The 22,444-nt window shown below is 43.9% G+C and overlaps 1 protein-coding gene across 1 annotated transcript in view; it reads left to right on the forward strand.

Moving 5' to 3' along the window:
• Window positions 1-22,444, forward strand: part of WIF1 (WNT inhibitory factor 1) — a 42,277-nt gene that overhangs the window by 9,649 nt on the left and 10,184 nt on the right. The window contains exon 3 of the mRNA XM_079994361.1: window positions 17,871-17,979. Within this exon, the coding sequence (XP_079850487.1) occupies window positions 17,871-17,979 (109 nt within the window). The remainder of the gene's footprint in view (window positions 1-17,870; window positions 17,980-22,444) is intronic.

Raw genomic sequence — 22,444 nt, forward strand, 5'->3', positions numbered from 1 at the left:
GAAAGGAGATTCTGACTGAACCTCAGGAAGAAATGTCTGACAGTAAGAGGTGTTTAACTGTGGAAAGGACTCCCTCAGAAGGTGGTGGACTCCGTTTTTAAGCAGAGATTGGATGTCTTTAGTTGATATTCCTGCATTGAGCTAGATGACACTCAGGGTACCTTCCAAATCTATAATTCTATGATTTTATGACTCTATATACTGTTTGATCCCACTTATGAAGGTACACAAGTTCAATCATCTATTTTACTGCTTGCTTATTCTTAGAATTCTGAAGCATTTTGAATGATAGTTTTTCCTCATGTATGATTTTGCTTATTGCAGATAATTGGCCGAGGTACTTCAGGGATGGTGTTTATTTCAAAGTGTTCCATTAAACGTGGTTAGAAATATGATCTGAAGTTCTCCTTGTAGAGACAGATAATGATACCTCCTTCAAGTGTGACCTACTGCTGCTAGCTTCTCTCTGTCATTGGGTCCTAGTACTTGCGGTATTCTTGTTGGGTGGGTTTAAGAGAATCCAGGCTGGACAGGTGAGTCCCCAAAGGAAATATCCCAGCCTAGGGGATGCTCCTCTGGTCAGGTAGTGAGGCCTGTAGGACTACATTTGGCCTCCAGGCCTGAGGTTCCCCATCTCTTAATCAAATGAACATCTGGGATAGATATGTGTGCGGGAAGAATGGAACACCTCTCTCTTCTTGACTACTGAAATATACTCAGAGTCGCAAAGTGATTTCATGCTCTTTATTCAGCTCATAGTGGTGAGGAGGAATGAATGAATGTCCCCTCAAAGTATCTGCTTTATATACATTCTTTACACAATGGGCTGCACATGATTGGCTAATTCCGGAATTCTACTGTAAGCCAATCAGGTTGTGGATTCACTTTTATCTGGAGCAATCTGATTGGTTGGGTGGTTCCTGCCAACCAATCATACTGCTGCATTGTTCTAGGACCAATCAGACTGCTGCATTCTGAATCCTATTGTTCTAGGACCAATCAGACTGCTGCAGTTTGAATCCTATTCAACTCAGTACATAACAACTACAGTGGTACCTCGGGTTACATACACTTCAGGTTACATACGCTTCAGGTTACAAACCCTGCTAACCCAGAAATATTACCTCGGGTTAAAAACTTTGCTTCAGGATGAGAACAGAAATTGTGCTCTGGTGACGCAGCAGCAGTGGGAGGCCCCATTAGCTCTTGACCCAGTGGTGCTTCAGGTTAAGAACAGTTTCAGGTTAAGTACGGACCTCTGGAACCAATTAAGTACTTAACCTGAGGTACCACTGTATATATTTGAGGTACCGGTCTGACTGCCCAACCACAAACATCACTCAGGTGCCCCAACTCAAGCTTGAACTGTCTTGTGCTTAGCCGTACCGGGAGGAAAAGAGCGTACCCTGTCTCCTGCAGGCGTCTGTTCCTACCAGCCTGGGGAGCTCCCTGTCCCTGGGTCAAGAGCATGAGGCTCTCTTTGCTGCAAAGCCTCTCTCACTTTTTCATCCAAGGAAGATAATCATTAGCCTGTGGTGAAATCTCTCGTAGGGAAACAATTAGGGCCAGAGGCACCAGTTAGGGCCAGGGGCAAATGTGGGGAGCCAACAGCACGTACATGGGCATAGTGCTGCCCTCCCTAAACTAGGTTTTGGGGAGGAGGCACCAGGTTTCTGACAGAATGCAGGAGCCCTCCTGCCAGCTTCCCAAAGCAGGGCGGGCTTTGGGAAGGTGACAAGAGAGCTCTTGGGCTCAGTCTTAGCATTGCGCCTCCCTCCCTAAGCTGGGCAGAAGCTTGTGTGTGTGTGTGTGTGTGTGTGAGTGTATGTATATATATATAATTTTTATTAATTTTTCTGTTTTACAATTTAAAGTACTCGTTTTTACATCCTTAAGATATCAATGACTCCCCTTCTTCTCTTTCCATGGCTCATTTTGCATATCATAAATCCCTGCATATTTTGCAAAAACTATACCATTCAGTAATCCATTGTTACATCCATCAAAACTTAAGTTACACTGTTGGAATTTATCTTAACGCTGCCAGCCTTTTCAGCTATACACAGTTATTTCCCATATATTCAATAGACGTTTTCCAATCTTCTCTAAACGTATGTTCTTCTTGTTCTCTTATTCTATATGTTAAGTCTGCAAGCTGTGCATATTCTGTCAACTTAAGTTGCCATTCTTCTTTGGTTGGGGCCTCGCTCGCTTTCCATTTTGGGGCTAACAAAACACGGGCCACAATAGTGGCATACATAAATTTAAAAAAAGGAGGTGCCAGACTTTAATACTTTAATGCTCTAATTTACCAGGAATATTTAGGGGTACTGGCCTAATCCCCCTTAGCCCACTGACAGCACACCACTGAAAATAATACAGCACAGTTGAGACATTTGTCAGTTTAGGCATATTTAAAATTATAGGAGAGATCCAAAATGGACAGATCCTTCCACCCTAAATGAGGACTTTCTATTAATATCTGCTTCTCTGCTATTTCCACCCATTGGTTCCAGTTCTGCCCTCTGAAGCAACAGAGAATACATCTGTTCCATCTTCTTCTTGACAGCCCATCAGATACTTGAAGGCAGCTATCATGCCTGCCACCGAACTTTTCTTACCTAGGCTAAACAAACCCAACTCTTTCAACAAGTGTGTAACAAATGTCGCCCGACTTGAGTTTCTATGGATGTGTACATTATTTAGATCAGAAATCAGTTTGAGGAGAAGAAAGGAATTTTGACTGCCACGGTTGACTCCTTTTATCCTAGCCTCCCTCACAAAGGTAAAGGGATTGTTTATTATAATGCACTGTTGGCGCAAGAGGCCGTTGTTCCCCCTCTCCATTTTTGAAAATTTCATCCAAAGGTGCTGTTAACATTTAAACAAAAGTGTGGCAGTGGGCTTCGGTTCAAATATTTGTTCCAAAAGAAGTGTGAACGAACATAAGCCACCCTCTTCCTTGAGTGGATTTGGGATAGGAGTCCTTCCTTTCCGAAGCCACCCTTTCGTTCATAACATTTCCCTCAATGTTTCATATTTATTCCTTGCATTTTTCTGCCACCGTTTATCCAACAGCCAACTCGGGCAGCTACACACAGACAGTTATGGCGGCGGGGGCAGTTGTGCCTGAATGATATGTTCACCGCTTTCCTGTCACCAGACAGGGAGAAAAAAATAAAATCTTTTCTGACTTCCATACTTGAGCGGCAACATGGAATGTGAACATGCTTATGGACACAATTAAAAAGGGAAGAAAGAAATGAGGGTCTTTGTATCAAAAGCGAAGCTCTGAACCTCTAATATTTAGATTCTGCTTCTGCTGTGGTATTTTGCATCTCGGTGTTGTGGACCTGCCACCGGAGATCAAAGCATCGTGCTGTAGAGATCCCACTTCATTTAGCAAGGCAGGCATGTGCCCGCCATCTGTTGTAGCTGCTGACAGAAAACAGCAGTAAATTTCTCAAACTTTTGCCAGAAAAGCTTTATTGCTCAGCAGAGATGAGTTACTAGGTGCCTTGTAAGCTACATCTGGTTCACACAGTCATTTACATGGCATATCTGTAAACTGCAGAATTACCCTCCTCTTCACGGTAACATAAACTTTTGGCAAATACCGGCTTCAGCGAGATTTAGGCATTTTTTGGCGGGCGCATTTCCCAAACCAATGGGGGAAAATGCTGTAAACTGGGCGGTGGGGAGGGTTTAGTTGCTTTTCTTGTTTTGGCAACATTTAGATTTCAAATGGTATGCAAATGGTATGAGGGGTAGCCGCACCGGCGCAAGTGAGAGGTGGTGTGGCTGCCACATTGAACACAGCCTCCTGTGCTTTGCATATGCTACAAATTCCCTCTTTAATACCATTGGCAGACCAAGGTGCATCATTGCATTAGCACATCAATCAGCCCGGACACTGAGGTCCAGCACCGAGGGCCTTCTGGCGGTTCCCTCGCTGTGAGAAGCCAAGTTACAGGGAACCAGGCAGAGGGCCTTCTCGGTAGTGGCACCCGCCCTATGGAACACCCTCCCACCAGATGTCAAAGAGAAAAATAACTACCAAACTTTTAGAAGACATCTGAAGGCAGCCCTGTCTAGGGAAGCTTTTATTGTATTTTAGTGTTTTGTTGGAAGCCGCCCAGAGTGGCTGGGGAAACCCAGCCAGATGGGCAGGGTATAAATAAATTATTATTATTATTATTATTATTATTATTATTATTATAGCACATGCAACTTTCCAAAGTACCAAGAGGCCATTAGGATACCCTGCTGACATGACTTCTTGTGGTACTCATTGTGTGACACATAGGAGGTCACCTGCTTGCAGCTGCCATGGCAACCATAAGTGACTTCTGTAGGGATGGAGGATCTGTCTACCTCTGTTCTGTGTAAATTTTGAATGTGCTGATTCACAAACCCATTCCAGCTCATTTATATATTAATCTGTGATGAATTTCAGGCACGAGGAAAATATTTTCTTATTCCAGCAGGCATTTCATGATAGTGTTTTGGTTTATGTTCAGTTTTAGTGCTTCATTTTCCAAATGATTTATTTTTTATGTACCTCACTTAGAAATACTAAATGCAAAATGATTGCTTTGGTTTTTGTTTTTTTGCAGTTTTTCTCTATGTGATTGTAGGTTCTTTTCCCTTCATTTGTCAAAGTTTTTTGAGAGAAAAAATCCATTCAGTTTTCAAATGATTCCCCCCTCCCCAGCATATACCCATTATAAAAAATAATTTGTAATAGCATTTTGTAAACTTGTACTCTGCTGTGGCAGTACTTCCTCTGATAGCAGGTGTGCGAATGTTACAAATCACACAATGGAAAATGAATAGTAGTTGTAGCACAATTGAAGCTTATACTATGGTTAACAACACACAGTTAGTGCAAAAACTAAATAGAAGCAATATAGTGTGAGCCACATAAGATGGATATTATAATTTGGATACCAGCAATTAATCCTAAACATATTTACATAAGCCCCTCCTGAATTTGCATCCCAAAATGCACTAAGGACTACTATCTTATTGTCAAAAGAGTTCTGAAGACTAGGTACTGAGAGAGAAAAGGCAGCACCAGTCCAGTTGTCATTTCAAAATCCACCCCCTCTGCTATGGGTTTAGTGGGGTAATTTATGGTTTACTACCCAGCAATCCTAGCAATTCATCCCCCTGCCCTCTCATAGTCGTGGGCTATGATAATGGAGTTTGATCTCCTGTACATTTCATCTGCAGAATGTATACCACATGGATTAAAGTATATACATCAAAAACTCCAAGCTTGAGTCAGACAAGAACCACTGTTTCATCATCTTAAATGAACAGAGTATAAATATAGTTCTATTTAAAAAACAAAACTCCATCCGTGTAGATTTGTCAAATGGTAGCTGGATACATGTTTTTAGTTATTTGGATGTTTATGAGAACCCTAAACTGACTTTTTGTGTTCAAATATCTATAGTCTATAAGAATGATAATAAAGTAGCTTTTATTATGAATGTATCAAAGGCAAGGGACGCGGGTGGCACTGTGGGTTAAACCACAGAGCCTAGGACTTGCCGATCAGAAGGTTGGTGGTTCAAATCCCTGCCACGGGGTGAGCTCCCATTGCTCAGTCCCTGCTCCTGCCAACCTAGCAGTTCAAAAGCACGTCAAAGTACAAGTAGATAAATAGGTACCGCTCCAGCGAGAAGGTAAACGGCGTTTCCGTGCGCAGCTCTGGTTTGCCAGAAATGGCTTAGTCATGCTCAGTGGCGTAGCGTGGGGGGTGCAGGGGGGGCCGGCCTCACCGGGCACAACATCTGGAGTTAGGGCAAATCCACGGGTTAGGGGGCGCAAATCCACGGGTTAGGGGGCGCAAATTACTTGCCTTGCCTCGGGTGCTGACAACCCACGCTATGCCACTGGTCATGCTGGCCACATGACCCGGAAGCTGTATGTCTGCTCCCTCGGCCAATAAAGTGAGATGAGCGCCGCAACCCCAGAGTCGGTCACAACTGGACCTAATGATCAGGGGTCCCTTTACCTTTACCTTTACCAAAGACAAATGGATAGAACTTTTGCTGTTTTCCCAGTGCATAGTTTATTTAGTGCTTAAAAAAAAACCCAAACACCTCTTCATAATAATGTCCTCCTTAAATCTTTACAGCTTCCCTCCCAGGCAATTCTATGCAAAGCACAAATATATACAAGGGAAGGATAGTGAACACTCAATATAGCAATAACTGGAAGACTCCTTGGTCCCAATATTTACATTTCCCACTGTGTGTACATGTGCACATATAAAAAACCCCATACTATATATAGTTAGGGGGGGATGCAAGTTGAGTGGATAATGTGCATCACAACTATCCATTGTACACATTCACCAGGCCTCATAGGGAATGTGCAAAAAAACCCTTCCACAAAGAAGGAGTTGTGCACATTTCCTGGTGAAAATTCATAACTTCTGGCAGGCCTTGGGGAATGTACCTATATCTGCTGAATTCTCCAGGCAATGTGCAAATTCTCCAGTCATTATGCATAGTCACTAAGAAACCTGCCCTGCATGGATAGCATATTTGGTAAAAGTGTAGTGTTGATAACGTCAAGGTTGCAGGTTCGATCCCTGCATGTTCCTTCCTCGAACTCCATGATTTCAACGCCTTTTCTCTATTCCCTGTTCGGAAGGTATGGTCTTTGTTCCCTGGGCTTTTTCTGGCCCACTGTCCAATCTTTCATGGCTCACTAACCTGCCCTTTCCCAGATCAGTCAAGCAGCGGGGTGGGGAAATGGGGCAGGGGGCTTCAGATAAACATCAACATATTTCTGCAGCCTGACTCCATTTTCAACACTCACAGCTGTCCTCCAATCAAGTGAGCTTGTGGCTGATGGGAGTTGCAATCCCACGACATTCAGAGAGCACCATTTTGGTTGCTCCAGAATATATACTAACTGTGATCTCCGTTCTCCAACTGCCCATTCTTATGCAGCCAAAATGGCAACATCCATGCACAAGGGAATGGAAACGCCAGCAGGCTTGGAAAAACAACAAAGTAAGGCATCTTCAGGGATGCGGGTGGCGCTGTGGGTTAAACCACAGAGCCTAGGACTTGCTGATCAGAAGGTCAGCGGTTCGAATCCCCACGACGGGGTGAGCTCCTGTTGCTTATTCCCTGCTCCTGCCAACCTACCAGTTCGAAAGCACGTCAAAGTGCAAGTAGATAAATAGGTACCGCTCCAGCGGGAAGGTAAATGGCATTTCCGTGTGCTGCTCTGGTTCACCAGAAGTGGCTTAGTCATGCTGGCCACATGACCCAGAAGCTGTACACCTGCTCCCTCGGCCAGTAAAGCGAGATGAGCACCACAACCCCAGAGTCGGTCACGACTGGACCTAATGGTCAGGGGTCCCTTTACCTTTACCTTTAAGCCATCTTCAGAACTGCCCCTCTTTGGTGGAAACCTCAAAATAGTTCAGTGAGGATGCTCAGGGGGCATGGAATGCTGGCTGAATGTTGGGGGAGACCAGAAAACTGGCAAGTGTGGAGGGAGGGAGGGGAATGGAATGTAGTATCCTAGAATAGGGCAGGTTTTCATCTAGCCATTCATGAAAAGGATTACACTTCAGTGCCTATTTACTCACAGGTCCTTTCAGTCTTCTAGTGCTATCAGAAGCTCTTTAAAGTCTCACGAAATGCTGAGGAGCTTGCAAGGATTTTGAGTCACCATATCCTCTCCTCAATTTTCTTCCGACTCACAAGCAGACAGAAACATGCAGTATCCAGACTAGTTGGCATATTTCAAAAGTTCGTTTTTTGGCACGAAATAAATGGTCTTCCTTTTCAAACGCACATTCATTCCTCCATGTCTGGAGTTTTCACCTTGAGAAACAGGCTTTTCCCATCTTTGAGATCATTTGCTGAAACGCAGCTTGTTTCTGGATTTGACTATTATATTTAGCCTGCGGGGGGGAAGGCTGGCTTATGGGATTGTTGCCTCGAAGGCAAGGATGGGGAACATGTGGCTCTCCAGATGTTACTCTGCTATAACTGCTCTAATTCCTGACCATTGGGCAATACTGGCCGGCACTGGTGAGAGCTGTAGATCAACAATTGGTTGCCTATCTCTGCTCTAATAGCCACTTCCCACAATCATGTTTGTTGAGTGCTGACTACAGCTATCCTAAACAACAAGGAGCCTTGTGACACCTTAAAGTCTTAACAGATTTGCTATGACACAAGCTTTTGTGGATTACTGTCCTCTTTATCAGATGTATGAAACATTATTCTGAGTTGCAGGTACTGTATATGCATGCATGGTTAGGGTGTGTCAGAGGAAAATGAAATACTCAGTAGTACAAACAGTGATAATTAGATACTTAAAGGTAAAGGAACCCCTGACCATTAGGTCCAGTCATGACCAACTCTGGGGTTGTGGCGCCCATCTCGCTTTATTGGCCGAGGGAGCTGGCATACAGCTTCCGGGTCATGTGGCCAGCATGACTAAGCCGCTTCTGGCGAACCAGAGCAGCGCACGGAAACGTTGTTTACCTTCCCGCTGGAGAGGTACCTATTTATCTGCTTGCACTTTGACGTGCTTTCGAACTGCTAGGTTGGTAGGAGCAGGGACCGAGCAACGGGAGCTCACCCCGTCGTGGGGATTCGAACCACCGACCTTCTGATCGGCAAGCCCTAGGCTCTGTGGTTTAACCCACAGCGCCACCCGTTATTGATGCCATAGACCAGGTGTTATGTAGTGAAGTTTCACCCTGGGCCAGCAGGGGGATACTGTATATAGTTTTCACTCAGGTCTGTAGATAGTTTTCACTCAGGTCTGTAGATAGTTTTCACTCAGGTCCACCTCAGTTATTTTAGGTGGGAACTCTGGGCTGTTGTTGCTACAATGTTGACAGCCGGCTGCCTATAAAAGCAGGCCGGCTGAGCTGTTTGCAGTCAGTTCTATTCCAGCTTACAAAATAAAGAGCTACTTGGAGAAATCGCTGTGTCGTCTGCTATGTCAACCCACAACTTAACACCAGGGACATCCAACTCCCAATAGACTGCGATCTACTCACAGTATAAAAAAACTGGCAGTGATCTACCCATTGTCATTGGATGGACCAAGGTTGTTGAGAATTTTGGGGAAAGGCAAAATTGTTGTGCTTTTTTAAGGAAGCCACAGTTGTCCCCCCCCCCCTTTTTGGGGGGAGATCACTGAGGGGCCAAAGATCTACCAAGATCTACCAGGAACACCCAAAATCTACCAGTGCATCACGATCTACCTGTTGGACATGCCTGCCATAAACAGTCTGGCATTGGTAAGACAATTAACACATACAATGTGCTGAAAATCCTTTGCCTCAGTTCTTTCTACAAGTGATAGCACTAAAGCCCTGTGTGCATTGTAATTCAGTGGTTTCATTTTGAAGTTCCCTTTTGAAGTTTCTTTGTTCCAGGATGGCCGCTTAAATGTCACTTGCAGAATCTTTGAGAAGGTTGAAATGTTCCGCCACTGGAGAAAGAATGTTGTGATTTCTGATGTCAGATTTGTCCTGTGTAGAATGTAGAAGGACATTGTGGAGTTCCCTCAGTTACTCTTGGGGACAAGGGCCCCGTAAAATGTGGTGAAGAGCTTCCTTTCATCCTCCTGTATGTAGTCGGATTTGTTCCCAGTGATGACAGAGTCTCCTTTGCTGATCTTTTTAACTATGACAAAAGTATTCTTTCGGAGGCTGTGTGTGACATCATACTTTGCATGACTGAGACTATGTGGTAAATGATGCTGATTGATTATTACCTCAGTTTCAGTGTGGTGGCTGAAACACTGTCTGTAAAAACCGAATCACAACAACAACAACAACAACAACAACAACAACAACAACAACAACAACAACAATTTATTATTTATACCCCACCCATCTGGTTGGGTTTCCCCAGCCACTCTGGGCGGCTTCCAACAAAAGATTAAAAATACATTAAAACATCAGTCATTAAAAACTTCCCTAAACAGGGCTGCCTTCAGATGTCTTCTAAAAGTCAGATAGTTGTTCATTTCCTTGACATCTGGTGGGAGGGCATTCCACAGGGCGGGTGCCACAACAGAGAAGGCCCCCTGCCTCGTTCCCTTTAACTTTGCTTCTCACAGTGAGGGAACTGCCAGAAGGCCCTCGGAGCTGGACATCAGTGTCCGGGCTGAACAATGGGGGTGGAGACACTCCTTAAGGTATACTGGGCCAAAGCTGTTTAGGGCTTTAAAGGTCAGCACCAACACTTTGAATTGTGCTCAGAAACATACTGGGAGCTAATGTAGGTCTTTCAAGACTGGTGTTATATGGTCTCGGCAGTCGCTCCCAGCCACCAGCCTAGCTGCTGCATTCTGGATTAGTTGTAGTTTCCGGGTCACCTTCAAAGGTAGCCCCACGTAGAGCACATTGCAGTAGTCCAAGCGGGAGATGACTAGAGCATGCACCACTCTGGCGAGACGGTCCGCGGGCAGATAGGGTCTCAGCCTGCATTCCAGATGGAGCTGGTAGACAGCTGCCCTGGAGACAGCTGTGAGTCCAGCTGTCCTGGACACAACTGTGAGTCCAAAATGACTCCCAGGCTGTGCACCTGGTCCTTCAGGGGCGCAGTTACCCCATTCTGGACCAGGGAGTCTTCCACACCTGCCCGCCTCTTGTCCCCCCAAAACAGTATTTCTGTCTTGTCAGGATTCAACCTCAGTCTGTTAGCCACCATCCATCCTCCAACCGCCTCCAGACACTCACACAGGACCTTCACCGCCTTCAGTGGTTCTGATTTGAAAGAGAGGTAGAGCTGGGTATCATCTGCATACTGATGAACACCTATCTGGAAGACATCCATTCAGAATTCACGTTTGTTGTTTAGTCAGTGCAGTCTATGGCAGTGTGCAGGGAAGATTGTGGCTGTGTGCTGATGCACTGGTCAGTATCATGAAAGAAATACTCATTGAGTCCTAGACAATGGAGAAAACCCTCTTAAGTCACCACAGAATTGCACCATAGGTGTAGATTAAGTAAGGCAGAAGGGCAGGTCCCATGAAAGAAAGACGCTTCTGCCTGTGTGGCTGGACAGATTCACAATATTGCTAGCTGAGTTCAGGGTGTTCTTTGGGTGTGTGAAATGGTTATTGCTCATTAGCTTTCAGAGTAATGGAGGCGAGCTGATCAAGCGAGATGCTTATCAATCCTATTACTTGGGAAGGACTAAAATCACAGCAAGAGCAGCTACCACCTCAACTGGCCGTGTGGATTGAATCAGTGCTGTCCATGGCGGCAACTGTAAACAAGAAAAACGAAACAGGGCACAGTCGAGAAAAGGTGTTGAAAGAGAAGGAAGAGATGAACAACTTCTCAAAAATAGCTCTTAACCTCTCCACTAGTCTCACATATGCAGCCTCCTTTGATTTTGGTGCAGGCTTGAAACTCAGTTGCAAAATAGCATGCAGCTCTCTGTACCTCAAGATTTGCTACCTTTCTTCAGCCTCCCTCACCTGGTCTCCCTGGTCCATCGTCCTTCATCTCCCTGTTTTCTCTGCTCTTTTCCATCCTAACAAGACTACTTTACCTCTGGTTCATGTTTTTGACTCCATTTCCCATGTTGCACTGCTCCATCTGCCACTTCCTCCCCCCGCTGAGCTACCTGCCATTGCTTCCTTATTAGATGGATGACCCCCCCCCCATGCTGTCTGTCTACCTGTAGGTGGAGGAAAGGGAAGAGGGAGGCTCTCCTGAGGCAACAGGATCCTCCATGCATGCGTGCTGTGCTCATGGTGGACTGGATCATGCCCATAATATCTATTGAAATGTCTGTGCACGAAACAAGAGCACCTCTTCAGTGACATAATACATGGCCAATGTTTGGGAGAAAACACCGTATTTTTCGCTCTATAAGACGCACCAGACCACAAGACGCACCTAGTTTTTGGAGGAGGAAAACAAGAACAAAAATATTCTGAATCTCAGAAGCCAGAACAGCAAGAGGGATCGCTGCGCAGTGAAAGCAGTGATCCCTCTTGCTGTTCTGGCTTCTGGGACAGCTGCGCAGCCTGCATTCACTCCATAAGATGCACACACATTTCCCCTTACTTTTTAGGAGGGAAAAAGTGAGTCTTATAGAGCAAAAAATACGGTACCCACATTTTGCTTTTTATTTATCTATTCTAGGTTAGATTTCGACATCTTAAAAAAGCACCTTGCACTTATGGCCTGGATATGTTCAAGGCTGACAGTAGCTGCTGAAGTTTCATCATTTTAAAGAGAATTTAAAAGAAAAATTGCAGGGGCTGGGAGGTAGATATTTATTATAAAGCAGTGCAAGGCAGCAAGCTGTAGGGCAGCACGTGGAACCAATAAAGGTCCAATTACAAAACCTTTGCTTCTAGCCACACTTTTCACTTATGTAAGTTATTGATTATACTTTCATGAGATCATAATCAAAAGGTTGTTCTTTGGTAATGGTGTGCTAGAGGAGTTTTATCCCAAACTTCAAAGCTGTCTTCTGAGCCTTAAGAACAAAGGCCTCCCTAGTTTGAAGCATGGCCAAAATGACCTTGCATGTTCAATTCGTGCTTCCTACCATTCAAAGGGGTCGGGGCTCCTCTCCATCGGCTGTGAACTCTTCTCTCATCACATCAGGTAAACTTCTGCCTCTGACAGATGAAAATCTTTAAGTATACATTTTTAATTTACAGCGATGCCACTCAGAAGCCTGTATATTTACACACGGTTCTAAAGACGTGCTTATTTATTTTGCCCCAAAGGCTCGTTCCCTTTAATCTTGCAAATGAAAAGAAAATTGCAGCAAGCTGGACATGATTTGTTTTTCTCTGCAGTAGAGAAAAAGTATAAATAAATAGGTGAGAATCCATCTTTTGGGTTTTGCACATCATCATCTTCGAGTAACATTGCTGGCTTAAGGCTACAATCCTTAAGGCTATATTTGCCTGGGAGTAAGCCCTGTGGTAATAAATGGGGTTCACATCTGAGTAGACAGGCATGTGCTTGTTTAGTAATAAACTACTTCACAGCTGCAATCCCCCAATATGATCTCCCCTGCCTTCCAGGAAAAAAAAATCTCTATTTGTATTTTTGTTCTTCAAAATAAAACTGCAATTTGGTACGCTCCCAGAAAAAAAAATATTCTGTGTGCCTATGAGTCTGTCCTTTCCCTCTTTTACTGTTTTATTGGCACACCTAGTCGGAAGAAAATCTGGAATGTGCAAAAGAAGTGATAGTTTAATTGTGTGTGAGAAACCTTCAAACTTCGATGGAGGAGGCAACTCCTTTATTTTTCAAGGGCCATAGCTCAGGGACTGACAATCTGCTTTGCAAGCAGAAGATTCCATGTCCAAGTCCCGGTAACTCCAGGTAGGACTTGGGGAAATCCTGTCGGGAAACCTTCCAGAAATGCCACCAGTCAGTGCAGACGCTGCTTTGCTAATGGTCTAACTCATTATAAGGCAACTTCCGACATTCCTCTATCTTAAGAATTGTGTAGAATGAAAACTCTGCGAGGCAGCCTGAGTAGGATGCCTTCAATACTACTGTGATATCAGCAGGCATGGCACTAATTCCCAACAACATCTCTTTTTTTAAAAAAATAATATTTATTAAAGTTTTTAAGGGTTACAAAAAGCAAAAGTAAAAACACCATATTAAACAAAAACAAAACAACACATCACAATAAGGGGGGGGGGGGACACAACTAATCTTCCCATAACTTATCTTTCATTTGCTTGTTTCCTTGACTTCCTCACACCTCCCTTTTTTGTATTCTAATTCGGTTGACTATTTCAGCAAATCCTTTCCATCTTTTCCAATTTTTGTTCTGTAATTTATCTCAATATGATGTAACTTTACTTTCCCTCCTTTCACCAATTAACAGTCTATTTTTTCCTAAACCCTTATAACATTTCTGCTAAAACCACATAACTTCATTCCAACATCCTTCTAACATTCATTAATTTTACAATGTTTCTGTAAATAGTCTTTAAATTTCTTCCAATCTTCCTCCACCGACTCTTCTCCCTGGTCTCGGATTCTGCCAGTCATTTCCGCCAGTTCCATATAGTCCATCACCTTCATCTGCCATTCTTCCCGGGTGGGTAGATCTTGTGTCTTCAAGTACTTTGCAATAAGTATTCTTGCTGCTGTTGTGGCATACATAAAAAAAGTTCTATCCTTCTTTGACACCAATTGGCCGACCATGCCTAATTCCCAACAACATCTCAAACCTGCTTGTAGACATCTGTAGTGCATACCCTCCCAATTGGCCTGAAAGGAACAACAAGTGGCTGTGTGTATATCCAGAAAACAGCATCTCCTGATTTGCAGTACGGGCCTCTCAGGTGGAAAGAATCTACTGCCCATAGTCTGGAGCAGGAAGATTCTTGCAGAATTCCTCTTACAGCTGGGAAGCAATAGCCACAAGCGTGGAATAAAGCAATTGCTGAGAACACCCCCTAGCCCAAGCAACAGAGGTGGAAAAACTTTTTTTTTCTGTTGAGGGCTGCATTCCCTTAGGACTACTAGGACTATAGAGACCTGGGTTCAAATCCCCACTCAGCCTTGAAACTCATCATCCTGTTACACTAGCTCTCAGTGTAACCTACCTCACAGGGTTGTTGTACAGATAAGCTTGGCAACTTAGTATGAGTCCCATGGCTCTCCCTTAAGAATGACTCAGCCTGGATCTTCGCCTATTCTATGTCGGGATTCCCAGCTACCTTCCAAAATGCGATGGCAGAATTACACAGTGGAAAGCAGCGCTAAGATGGAGAGGCGAGCAGAGAGCTGCTGGTTTGACTCACCAATTGTTGTTTTCAAACTATGAAGAACACATTGTTTTAATCACAAAGCCCATTATAACCTGGGTTTTGATATAATTAAAACATCAAAGCTGAAACAATGAGAAACAGACAGTACGGCCGTAGCTCTGATGCCACGGCTTCGTAGGGATCGACAGGAAACAAAACAATTATTTTTCTTCTGAGCAGACTATTTTGTTTTTAAAACAAGTGTTCATAAACAAAGTTGTACAGACCATTTGGATAGTTTGCTTATTCCACATTGCGTGGAAAAACTGCATGCCTTTTATTAAAACCTACCCTGAAATTTAGCTGTAGTTTTCACCTCTTATCTCCCGTTTTGCTACCTTCCTATTCTGCACTGTATTTCTCTCAAATGTCCTTTATTGAGTGGAGCATTCTTCCTCCATTAGGGAAATTCTCACTTGCTTACCAAGTACCAAAAAGTTTAAGGGCTTCAGTGCTACACAGAGGGGCAAAAGAGTAGATCTTTTGAGTGAGGGACAATTGACAGATTTTATTTTTCTATTTCCCTTTTCCACTTCAACATGTGCCAATTTTTCTGTATAGTTTTTTTTAATCCCTCTGCAGTTTGCTTGCCAACTATTCACCAGATATTGAATATCTGGTATTTCAGTAACTGATGATTATACTTAGAGTAGACCTATTGAAATCAGCCATTCTGAGCAGGACTTGGTGGGACATCAACCAGTATTTAATATCTGGTGGTTGAAATTCAACAGTACTTAATAGTTGGCATTTGGTGACATTTTCACTGCAATCCACACACCAGCCAGGAAGCAGAGGGGCTTAAGAGACTGAGGGCTCCACCACTGCATCTGCAGACTCATGCCAGCTGGGGCAGAAGGCAGGGACAGGTAAATCAGTCGGGATCTATGCAGCAGGGCCAAAATCGGGTCCGAAGCCATCCAGTGATGCCAGTGGGGCCAGCTCAGAATCCAGCAGATCCCAAGCAGACTCAACCCTCCCCATCCCTGTGCCCAGAATGTCCTGTTTAGATGTGTATTGCCAGCAGCAGGGACCCCATTAGCAGCATTTCTTCCCACCCAACATTTGGTGGAATAGGAGCTCTGGGGCAGCGTAGCTTCATGGATAGAAGCCTGCAGGGCTGCACAGAGGGACACCCCTGTCCAGTCTAGTTCTCCTTTACCAGAGTGCCACACCAAACAATGAGCTTCCCCTGCTTCCCCCTCATGTCTTGTTTTCTTTCTCGACCACCTGGGTCCTAGAAATATACTATAGGGACACAAGTGGCGCTGTGGTCTAAACCACTGAGCCTCTTGGGCTTGCTGATCAGAAGGTCAGTGGTTCGAATCCCCATGACGGGGTGAGCTCCCGTTGCTCTGTCCCAGCTCCTGCTAACCTAGCAGTTCAAAAGCACACCAGTACAAGTAGATAAATAGATACCACTGTGGTGGGAAGGTAAACAGTGTTTCCGTGCACTCTGGTTTACATCACGATGTTCCATTGTGCCAGAAGCGGTTTAGTCATGCTGGTCACAGGACCTGGAAAGCTATCTGTGGACAAACGCCGGCTCCCTCGGCCTGAAAGCAAGATGAGCGCTGCAACCCCATAGTTGCCTTTGACTGGACTTAACCATCGAGGGGTCCTCTACTTTTACCTTTACCTTAGAAATATATTTTGCCCCTTCTGTGCCCCACCTCGTTTTATTCTAGTGAAGCTACTGCCCAGCACAAGGGATTTGGGTTGCAGCCTCTGACAGTTGTCAGCTTATCAAATTTCTTATTTGATCCCTACCAAAATAACAGCAATGAAGGGTGAATGAAAAAAAATATATTTTTGAGGAAGGAAATGTCTCGTTAAAATTTTGAAGTACTTTATTCAATATATGAATGGCAAAATGACATTTTGGGGTGGGGATAGGGAGGGTTGAGTCTGCCTGGGATCTGCTGGATTCTGAGGTGGCCCCACTGGCATCATTGGATGGCTCGGGACCCAATTTGGGCAATGGTTTTCCCAGTAGTGATGTATGGAAGTGAGAGCTGGACCATAAAGAAGGCTGATCGCCAAAGAATTGATGCTTTTGAATTCTGGTGCTGGAGGAGACTCTTGAGAGTCCCATGGACAGCAAGAAGATCAAACCTCTCCATTCTGAAGGAAATCAGCCCTGAGTGCTCACTGGAAGGACAGATCCTGAAGCTGAGACTCCAATACTTTGGCCACCTCATGAGAAGAGAAGACTCCCTGGAAAAGACCCTGATGTTGGGAAAGATGGAGGGGACAAGGAGAAGGGGACGACAGAGGACGAGATGGTTGGACAGTGTTCTCGAAGCTACCAGCATGAGTTTGACGAAACTTCGGGAGGCAGTGGAAGACAGGAGTGCCTGGCATGCTCTGGTCCATGGGGTCACGAAGAGTCGGACACGACTAAACGACTAAACAACAAGCATAGCTCCCGGCTGATTTACCTATCCCTGCCTTCTGCCCTGGCTGGCATGAGGCTACAGATGCAGTGGTGGAGCCCTCAGTCTCTTAAGCCCCTGTATCTGTTTCAGATCTACCAAAAACAACAACAACAACAACTGAGGATTGATATCTCCACTGACATTACAAGTTCACTTAACAAAACATTCATGCCCAACGTGACTAACTTAGGTTTGTTGATTTCAAAGGGTCTAGTCTGAGAAGGACTTGGCTGAATATAATTTGTGATGAACAGAGTAGTTTCTTTCACGTAAGTGTTTTTCTGTTCCTTTGTACTCTTACTTTAAATCGTGTGTGGTTTTTTTAAAAAAACAAAACAGTAGAAATACGATAGATAGATAGATAGATAGATAGATAGATAGATAGATAGATAAATAAATAAATAAATAAAAATATCGGTAAATAGCCAAAAATCCAATCCAATGTTCAATCTCCATTTCTATTACTCAGAGGTAAGTCTTCCTATGTTTCATTGGAGCTTACTCATTGATACATACAATTGAAAGCATTATTTGTATTGTTTGCCTTAGATGAACATGAAGAACAAATAGCCCGATGCGATAAAAATTAACCTCTCTTATACATTCATTTTCTTGCAGGCTGAATACTTTTATGAATTCCTGTCCTTGCGCTCATTGGATAAAGGCATAATGGCAGACCCAACTGTGAACATCCCTCTGCTTGGAACAATACCTCACCAGGCATCAGGTTTGTGGATCTGTATGCATTTATGAGTTCAAAGATTGGGGGGAGGTTTTTCAAGGAAATACCATATTTACTTAAATCTAAAGAGCCATCAAATCTAACGTGCACCCTAAATTTCATGACGTAATTTGGTCAAAAAAGGTCACATTACATTCGAGTAAATATGGTAATTTTACAGTTCATAATGAATAAAAAATATTATAGGACAAACTGATCTGTATGGGGAAAGGTTTGCCATAATGCTGAATATTTATTCTGTATAAATAATATGTGATCAAGAGAATGTAACTTCTCCTCTGAAATAGCTAATGAATAGCATCTTTTATGTATTTTCTCCGTACAAGCTAACCTTGTTAGTATTGCTAATGGGTGCAGTCTAGCAAAAGCCAGCCCAAAGTGCAAAGCATAAAATATATGTATGTTAAATGTGACTCCTACCCTCAATGCTTACAAAGGCGTTACTATTATAAGCTTTCGGCATCTCCGTAGCAGTAGCCAAATAACAGTTGGCGGTTCCAGTCAGCGGACATGAACGATGACGGGAGCAAAATGGTTTTCAAGTTGGTTTCTATCCACTTTACTGATGTACCAGACTGAAAAGGATGTGTGTGTGTGTGTGTGTTTCAAAATTAGTGATTAAGTATTTAATTGCCAGGTGGCAAAGACCTCAAACTTTAAAAAGGCAGTAACAAGTAAACTTTGGCAACCAATAAGGTTCTTCATGGGCCCGGGGGGGGGGGCGCTCAAGAGAAAAGTTTAGTTTTCTTACTGTATAGTATTTTTGTAAGAAAAACAAATGATCACACTGACAACAGCAGGCAGAGGAGGTGAATGAAGGGAAATACACACAAACAGACATAATTTTATTTGCATGCCATCTTTCCCCAGTTCAAACCTGTGCCAAATTTACGTATAAGCTAAACAAGCTGTAGCTTAGGGCCCCACTCTCCTGGGGTCCCCAAAAAAATTAAAGGGGAAAAAAACCTGGATGTACATTTCCAAAATATAAGATAAAAAACCTACATACAGCAACAGTATTTTGTGTTGTGTAGGCTCCTATTTGTTATGTGCAAATGGCTTTAGGTACCCATTAGGTCCATAAATTACCATATAGCACATATTCAACACAAAAAACAGCGACAATTTGTTGTTGACAAAGGACAGTTGGACATATAAAGGGCCCCATTACTTTCAGTTGCTTAGGGCCTCATCAAACCTAAATCCGTCCCTGGTTCAAACCATGCTCAAGGTGGCTTAGAACATGAATAAAATAAATAACTACAACAAAACAAAAGGAGTCATAAATAGTGAATAAAACGTTTTTTTAAAATTACACAACCAAATTTCCACATAAATCACAACAAGATCTAAAATGAAATACAAAAATACAACAGCAATACTGGTGAGGCACATAGCCTGCACTAGTGCAATACCGGCTATGCTTCTGCGAAGTTGCCATGCGCAGAGGTTACAATGCGTCTTGCACTGAGGCCAAAAGTGTATCTGCAATGGAGACAACCCATATCTCGAATCTCATACGTTGCAGCTGCTACATAGAATTGTTGCCCCCTCAGGAGGAATCTGGCAGATTCCCTCTTGGTGGCCATCCCACAAGGGCTGATTCACACATACATGTTTATCGCTTAAAACTGCATCGCTCCATGATTTATATCACTTAATGGCTCTCAGCTGAATGTGGGAACTGCCTCCAGTTGCAAATCTTTTTGTCTGGGATTCTGGGAAAGGTCTGTGTCTGGTGTCGGATCTGCCAGAGCCCTTTCCCCACATGCAAGCCATTAACTTGGCTTTGCGACCATTGCATGCATCCATACAGTGCTGGTTTGTTTGTGTAGACTGCACGCTTTCCCTCAAACTGCAAGTTATCGAGAGAGATACATATGGGAAAGGTCTTTTGCCGTTGCTGCATCTGCCCCCACAAGCTTGTTTGTGTCAGATGATCTGATAGCTTGGTAACCGCAAAAGCTCTTGAACTTTTGCTGTCAAAGTTATCTCATGTTCCACATCTGAAAGGGATGAAAGAAGGAGCGAGCGAGCTTCAGGCCTGCAGAGCAGCAAAATCACGGAGCTGTGAAACACGATTTCCCATGCAAATCGGGCAAGACTTGTGGAAGGATCAGGTTTTGTGCGTTCTGAAGTTGCTTCAGCAACTGACCATTTTGGAATGCTGAAGCCCAGTGCTCAGTCTCAGCTCTCTTCCTCGTCCAGTCTTGGAAAGGGGCTCCTTGTTCCTCTCCTTTTGGGAGGTCTGAATGGAATGAAAGTAGGCTCGCTATAATTGTAGTTCTGGTGACTTGAGTTCCAAGACTGCTTGGGAGATGTAGACTTTGTTTCCATATGGCGAGCATGTGCAGACATACAAATATACTTACAGGCTGCGCTGCATAATAAGCGCCCGCTAAGTTAATACATATGGCTTGCAGTAGTATTATTCAGTAAGCTGAGTTTGAAATGTATGTGTGTGCATCGACATGACACATTAGTAATTCAGGTCTCAGCGGAGCCGGTTATTCTGAAACAATGCAGCTCAGCAAATAAGGTTTCTGTTGCCTATGAGTGGGAAAGAAACACCCAAGAATTTGACAGATATGACCACTTTACCTCATGGCTCCTTTGAGCCAAAGTATGACATGGAACTGATAGACAATGGCATCTATAATGAAGAACGGTTTATGTTTCGTATGATGATGCTATTGTGTCTGTTTGCGATTAGTATTTGTTTGCAGAAACAGTGAGCTGATCACCCCCCCCCCAAATAGATTGGTGTTTACTAGCAGAATATCTTTATTAGCAGAGTATTTTGCAGTAAAATCCTCAAAATGTGCTGTAAGGAGGGAGGGGAACCTAATAGGTGCAGTTCCAAAAAGCATCAATGAGAAGCCGGTCATAAAGAAAGCAGATAAATGTCACTATTAATCTCAAGCAGCGTTCAAATGAAACAACCACAAAACAGCATTCCAAGGCTTTGGGGTTACCAGGCTTTTCTCCTCATTAAAATACTCCAGATTTACTGCCTTCCATTGGCTCTTTGTAGTTAAAAGAAAGTTTGCATTAAAGGCAGCCATCCCCATCTATTTGTTGCATTTAGAACACTTAACACCTTTGGTTTAAACCGGTATCTTTTATAGTTTTTCTCTCCAATTCCTTGGGGAAATGACAGAACTATCGCTTAACGTAGCCATTTTTTTGCTAAAAGATATGAGTACAACTAGAAAAATTTAGACTTCACTGCTGCTTCTTCTCTGTTAACATTGTGGAAGTTCCCTCACTGCGAGAAGTGAGGTTACAGGGAACCAGGCAGAAGGCCTTCTTGGTAGTGGCGCCCGCCCTGTGGAACGCCCTATCAGATGTCAAGGAAATAAACAACTATCTGACTTTTAGTAGGCATCTCAAGGCAGTCCAGTTTAGAGAAGTTTGTAATGTTTGAAGTTTTATTCTGTTTTTGGTGTTCTGTTGGGTGCTGCCCAGAGTGAGCAGGGTATAAATAATAAAATAATTATTGTTCTTATTATTGTTGTTATTATTAAAAAGGTAAAGGGACCCCTGACCATTAGGTCCAGTCGTGGCTGACTCTGGGGTTGCGGCGCTCATCTTGCTTCATTGGCCGAGGGAGCCGGCGTACAGCTTCCGGGTCATGTGGCCAGCATGACTAAGCCGCTTCTGGCAAACCAGAGCAGCGCACGGAAACGCCGTTTACCTTCCCGCAGGAGCGGTACCTATTTATCTACTTGCACTTTGATGTGCTTTCAAACTGCTAGGTTGGCAGGAGCAGGGACCGAGCAACGGGAGCTCACCCCGTCGCGGGGATTCGAACCGCAGCCTTCTGATTGGCAAGTCCTAGGCTCTGTGGTTTAACCCACAGCGCCCCCCACATCCCCTTATTGTTATTATTATTATTGCTTTTGTTACATTGATATTTACATTTAAAGCAAAGTATGGATTATGTTACTGCATTTATTTATTTTTCCATGATGCAACCCAGGGCATCATACAAAGGATTTCTAGGCTGTGTACCATCCTGGTGTCAGACTGGTCAGACCTGCTTAGTTTCAGCAAGGTTTGCTGCATCCAGTGGTGGAGCTTCATGCTCTGGCCCCGGGGTGTGTGTGTGGAGAGCAGGCAGGGGCATGGCATGCCGCCTGTGGGGGCATGGCGCCCAGCATGGGGGGGGGGCAGCTGCAATGGCACCCCACCAGGATCGTGCTGCCGGGGGCGGTGTGCTCCCCCCGCACTCCTCTTCTTCCACCAATGGCTTCATCCTGCATCTTCAAACCATTGCCCTGCAGCCGTGGTTGCACTGAAGAAACTAAAGTTGCAAACTTCAATGGGAATATATTCCATTGAACTCAATGGAACTTTCTTCTGATACGTATAGGACTGTACTTTAGAAAATATCTATATCCACGTGTGACAGAGCTGCCTGCTTATCCGAGGACATAGGAGGGATCTT

This window comes from Podarcis cretensis, assembly GCF_951804945.1.
Source record: "Podarcis cretensis genome assembly, chromosome: 10".
Lineage (NCBI taxonomy): Eukaryota > Metazoa > Chordata > Lepidosauria > Squamata > Lacertidae > Podarcis > Podarcis cretensis.